At 43.9% G+C, this 5623-nt stretch overlaps 1 protein-coding gene across 1 annotated transcript in view; it reads left to right on the top strand.

The window, feature by feature from the left end:
* Positions 1–5154, top strand: part of tmprss13a (transmembrane serine protease 13a) — a 23782-nt gene extending 18628 nt beyond the window's left edge. Inside the window, exon 13 of the mRNA XM_042064006.1 lies at positions 4380–5154. Within this exon, the coding sequence (XP_041919940.1) occupies positions 4380–4394 (15 nt within the window). The 3' untranslated portion in view covers positions 4395–5154. The remainder of the gene's footprint in view (positions 1–4379) is intronic.
* Positions 5155–5623: the final 469 nt, after the last annotated feature.

Below are 5623 nucleotides of genomic sequence, written 5' to 3'. Positions count from 1 at the left end.
CTGACTAGAATTCTAGAATTCTCTCATCCCTCAGCCTTCTCTTCCCTCAGGGTTCTGCGCTCTCTGATATCCTAAGTATGTCTCAGGTCAAGGGCACGAGCAGTTGGAGTTTCAATAACCAGCAAACAGCCCGAAGGAGTCAGCTCACGACTGCTGACCTAGATATCCAACTCTCTCTCTCTCTCTCTCTCTCTCTCTCTCTCTCTCTCTCTCTCTCTCTCTCTCTCTCTCTCTCTCTCTCTCTCTCTCTCTCTCTCTCTCCCCAGCTGTCACTTCATTGGAGAACCCTTTTGTAAATATAGCTGCAATGCAAGCAGCAATGCGGGGGCCTAGCAGTGCGCTATAGCAGGAATGGCGTTGCCATGGCATGAGCAAGCACTCACAGCAAGTTTGATGGCAATTGGATAAAGAACGGCTGAGAAATAAGCTAATTTACTTTGTTACAGCGCCCCTAGAGGCCAAATTACACCAATGTCCTTGTGCGTTCTCACAATCAGCTACCATGTCCCTCTACCAAGTTTGGACTTCATACATAAAAGTGTTGCTGAGATGTGAGCTCACTTTCTTTATTACAGCACCCCTAGAGGTCAAATGAGACCACATTCCTTGCATGTCCTAACAATCAGCTAATATGTCCATGTATCAAGTTTGGACTTCATACAACGAAGCGTTGCTAAGATATGAGCTCACTTCCTGTATTGCAGCGCCCCCTATAGAGGCCAAATGATTCCAATTTCCTAGTACGTCATCATAATCAGGTAACAGGTCCTTATTCCAAGTTTGGACTTTGTACACCAAAGAGTTGCTGAGATACAAGCTCACTTCCTATATTACAGCACCCCCTATAGAGGCCACATGATGCCAATTTCGTAGTGCGTCCTCACAATCAGATACCAAGTCCCTGTACCAAGTTTGGACTTCATACATTAAAGCATAGCCGAGATGTTAGCCCACTTCCTGTTAGGCGGCATCGTCGCCATGTGTGATTGGCTGTCACGGGCAAATAAACTTGAAATTAAAAAATCTGACAAGTATCGTTTGTGCGGCTCTGAAGATTATCTCCGCCAAGTTCTTCAAGTTCATTCTTTTTCCGCCAGATTTTGACCCGTCTGCGCTCTCTGATATCCTAAGTATGTCTCAGGTCAAGGGCACGAGCAGTTGGAGTTTCAATAACCAGCAAACAGCCCGAAGGAGTCAGCTCACGACTGCTGACCTAGATATCCAACTCTCTCTCTCTCTCTCTCTCTCTCTCTCTCTCTCTCTCTCTCTCTCTCTCTCTCTCTCTCTCTCCCCCAGCTGTCACTTCCATCTTGCTTTACTTGATGAACATACAAACATACAGTACCAGTGAAAAGTTTGAGGTCACAATTTCCATTCCACTCTATTGTAGACAGAATACCAGCTGAGATCAGTTGCATTGTTTTTGTTTAATCAGGGCAGCAGTTTTTTTTTTAAGTATATTTTTTGTGGCTTTTTATGCCTCTAATGAGACAGGACAGTGGAGAAAGACAGGAGGCGAGTGGGAGAGAGAGTTGGGGCGGGATATGGAAAGGACCACAGGGCAGGAATCGAACATGGGTCGCCAGTGTACGGTGCAGGTGCCCCAGCCAGTCGCGCCACAGGACTGCAGTTTTCAGATTACATTATGTGCTTATATAATTGCAAAAGGGTTCTCGACTGTTGTAGAAAGAAATGGCTAATCTGTAATGCAATATCTACATTGCCCATTATCAGCAACCATTCATCTAATGTTCCAAAGGCACATTTTATTTACTAATCTGATATCATTTGAAAAGGCTAACTGACAAAACATTGGAGAACCCTTTTGTAAATATAGCTGCAATGCAAGCAGCAATGCGGGGGCCTAGCAGTGCGCTATAGCAGGAATGGCATTACCATGGCATGAGCAAGCACTCACAGCAAGTTTGATGGCAATTGGATGAAGAACGGCTGAGAAATAAGCTAATTTACTTTGTTACAGAGCCCCTAGAGGCCAAATTACACCAATGTCCTTGTGCGTTCTCACAATCAGCTACCATGTCCCTCTACCAAGTTTGGACTTCATACATAAAAGTGTTGCTGAGATGTGAGCTCACTTTCTTTATTACAGCACCCCTAGAGGTCAAATGAGACCACATTCCTTGCATGTCCTCACAATCAGCTAATATGTCCATGTATCAAGTTTGGACTTCATACAACGAAGCGTTGCTAAGATATGAGCTCACTTCCTGTATTGCAGCGCCCCCTATAGAGGCCAAATGATTCCAATTTCCTAGTACGTCATCATAATCAGGTAACAGGTCCTTATTCCAAGTTTGGACTTTGTACACCAAAGAGTTGCTGAGATACAAGCTCACTTCCTATATTACAGCACCCCCTATAGAGGCCACATGATGCCAATTCCGTAGTGCGTCCTCACAATCAGATACCAAGTCCCTGTACCAAGTTTGGACTTCATACATTAAAGCATAGCCGAGATGTTAGCCCACTTCCTGTTAGGCGGCATCGTCGCCATGTGTGATTGGCTGTCACGGGCAAATAAACTTGAAATTAAAAAATCTGACAAGTATCGTTTGTGCGGCTCTGAAGATCATCTCTGCCAAGTTCTTCAAGTTCATTCATTTTCGGCCAGATTTTGACCCGTTGGTGGCGCTAGACGACTGGGTTTAGAGATCCGTAAATGAGCGTGAGTGGTCAGTGGAGTGTCCCGAAACTTTCTGCCAAATTTCAGCACTTTTTAGCCAGGCGTTCTATGGGCTGCCATAGACTGCAATGTCAGATGTATAATAATAACTAGAAATGCAATTCCGAGGAATTACACGAGGGGATGCAGTCTGCTAGTTAGGGTGTTGGTGGGGCTGTCTAGCTTGCTGCTAGCTGGTTGGTAGGGTAATTGTGATACCTGCAAAGGTGCTTTTGGAGTAACCAAATTTGAATCTTGTGTGACATGGCATTGTTGAGATATCATACTCAAGGTGTTTTTGACCTTGACATTTGACCTTCAACCTCCAACTTCAACTCACTTCATCATTGAGTCCATTAAAACACTCGTACCATATTTGAAGCATGTACGTCAAGCCGTTCTGGAGATATAATGCTGAATGCATGAGATATGGCTGGGCCTTTTATTTTGACACACAGGAAACACTTTAACAGGATGTGTAGTTCAGGTAGAGCTAGATTGTATGCTTAGAGGCTGAGACAGTTGGAATCCTTACAGGTGACACCTGTGCCAGTGTTCTGATTAGCCTGGGAACTGCTCTGAGAACTACTTAACGAGCGCAGCTGGCTCTATTATGACATCACAGCCCCCATTCAAGTCTATGGGGGAAAAATACACTTTTAATTACAAATATCTCAAAAAATATAAACTTCTCAAAAATGAAAAACGGATAGGACAGTAAAGCCTTGGAAGATCTACGGAACGGTGTTTGAACCAAATTTGTACGTGTAATGTATTTGTAAGCGGTTTGGGCTGAATAGCGCGCACAAAAAGGTAAAAAGAAAAATAATAAGAAGGAGAAGATTCCGGATTTCAATAGAGGGGATGCATCCCCTCTAATAATAGGAAAAGCTAGTAACTCAATGGGTGCCTTCGCAGCTTCGCTGCTAGGCCCCCAATTATGTCAGCACATAATGTAATCTGAAAACTGCTGCCCTGATTAAAACGTCTGGGTAACGTCACTTCTGTTGACGTTCAAACAAAACAGAGAGCTAGCTCACTACTTCCTTCCCACCTCTCCCGTGCAATTGAAACTCTCCTAAATGCGCATCTCGTCGGTGATTTGCTAGAACAGTTATGTTATTATGAGTAAGGTTTGCCCAAGTTGTTTTGTGGCCTGTTTTTGGAGCCTGGGTTGTCCACAGAGATCACATTTTTTATACAGTGTATTCAAGACACAGGCAGCTAGCAGATGGTGAGGTGATGTTTGCTGTAAGTGACAAAAAATGTTTTAGCCTAAAAAACGTATGACATCGCTTATAAGCAGAGACTACAATGGCATGAAGATATATTGTGCACATGGTTGGAAATATATCCCTTTATGGCTTTAGTGCCATGTTGCAGCTGCAGGGCCTAAAGTAACAACTCATCCCAAAGCACTGAAGGGTCCGCTGTGGTGATATGTGACTCCTGCCCCAGACTTTTCATTAAAACAAACCATCTGAAAAACAAGAGCCTGCGGCAAGATATTTTATATACACTCCTACGTGAATTGTAAACACACACACACACACACACACACACACACACACACACAGACAGTGTCATCAGCATATTCATCAGGTTGAACATCTGTCTGTCAGAGGCTGAGATTACACATCCCTGTAGGAACACTTCACATGGTTTCTTCACTCTATCTCTCCCTCTCTCTCCACAGCAAGAGAGACCCTAAGCCACATCACCCCCTCACCCCCTCCCTGGGTCACTCGTGGACGGCAGGGGATACGCTTCTCTCTCTCATCCACTGGACCACACAGTTACGTCAGGCTAATGGGCAGATGTTGAGACAAGTGGCCAATCACTGAGGGACCACCAATCAGAGACATTAAAGCACTTTAAGATGAGCTGCCCCTATGGCCCTGGCCTTTCCCTCTTTCATTTCCCCTTATCCAGAATTTACACTTTGACGTCACTACTTCACATTTAATGTCAATCGAATGAAGGAGGTTGAATTCTACAGTTGGGAAGAATATGTATCTCAATTGCTAGATAATGATTATTTTTACTGTCTTGGGTTATCATCAGACTCTTCAACTTATCTCTAACATTGGAAAACTTGTATTGGAAACTTCCTATTGAGGAGAGGTCAGTGTGCAGGATTGCCAGTGTTCCAATCCAAGATATGCAATGTATGATTGGGAGTGGTTGATCCAGTCCTTTATTAGTATACATTTTAGATGTTGCTAATTCATTCTCCACACCCTCAGCTCAAATGATCCCTCGAAGGATGTCCAGAATTGCTCAGGTTGTACGGGCAATTGTCAAAAAAAAAGTAAGTAAAAAATGTCTGTCAAAGGCAAGGCCCCCCAATTTCCTTGAGAAGACGGCAGTTTGGGTCATTTTTCCTTTTGTCTGTTTACTGTTCCCTGGACCTAGATACATAGATACTTTATTGATCCCCAGGGGAAATTCAAGGACCTGATGGCATATGGGCCTCTGCAGATCCATGCCATGTCATTAATACATTTTTACATGTTATTTAAAGTGCCTTTTAACTTCGGACCTGTAACCGGAGGGTTGTCGGTACGAACCCCGACCAGTAGGCATGGCTGAAGTGCCCTTGAGCGCCACTGTTGATGCAGGCAGCTCACTGCGCCGGGATTAGTGTGTGCTTCACCTCACTGTGTGTACACTGTGTGCTGTGTGTGTTTCACTAATTCACGGATTGGGATAAATGCAGAGACCAAATTTCCCTCACGGGATCAAAAGAGTATATATACTTATATACTTATACTTATTTAGCAGACACATTCACTTAGGTTGAAAAAAAAATAGTGGTAGTCTGGTTCAAATCCCGACTACCACCACTGTGCCATTTAACCCCGAGTTGCTCCAGGTAAATTGTCCCTGCTATTAAAGGTGCTCTAAGCGATGCCAAATGTTTTTTAGGCTAAAACATTT

Source organism: Alosa sapidissima, chromosome 15 (genome assembly GCF_018492685.1).
Source record: "Alosa sapidissima isolate fAloSap1 chromosome 15, fAloSap1.pri, whole genome shotgun sequence".
Classification (NCBI taxonomy): Eukaryota; Metazoa; Chordata; class Actinopteri; order Clupeiformes; family Clupeidae; genus Alosa; species Alosa sapidissima.
Note: the sequence above shows the minus strand (reverse complement) of the source record. Positions and strands in the feature narration are given on the sequence as shown.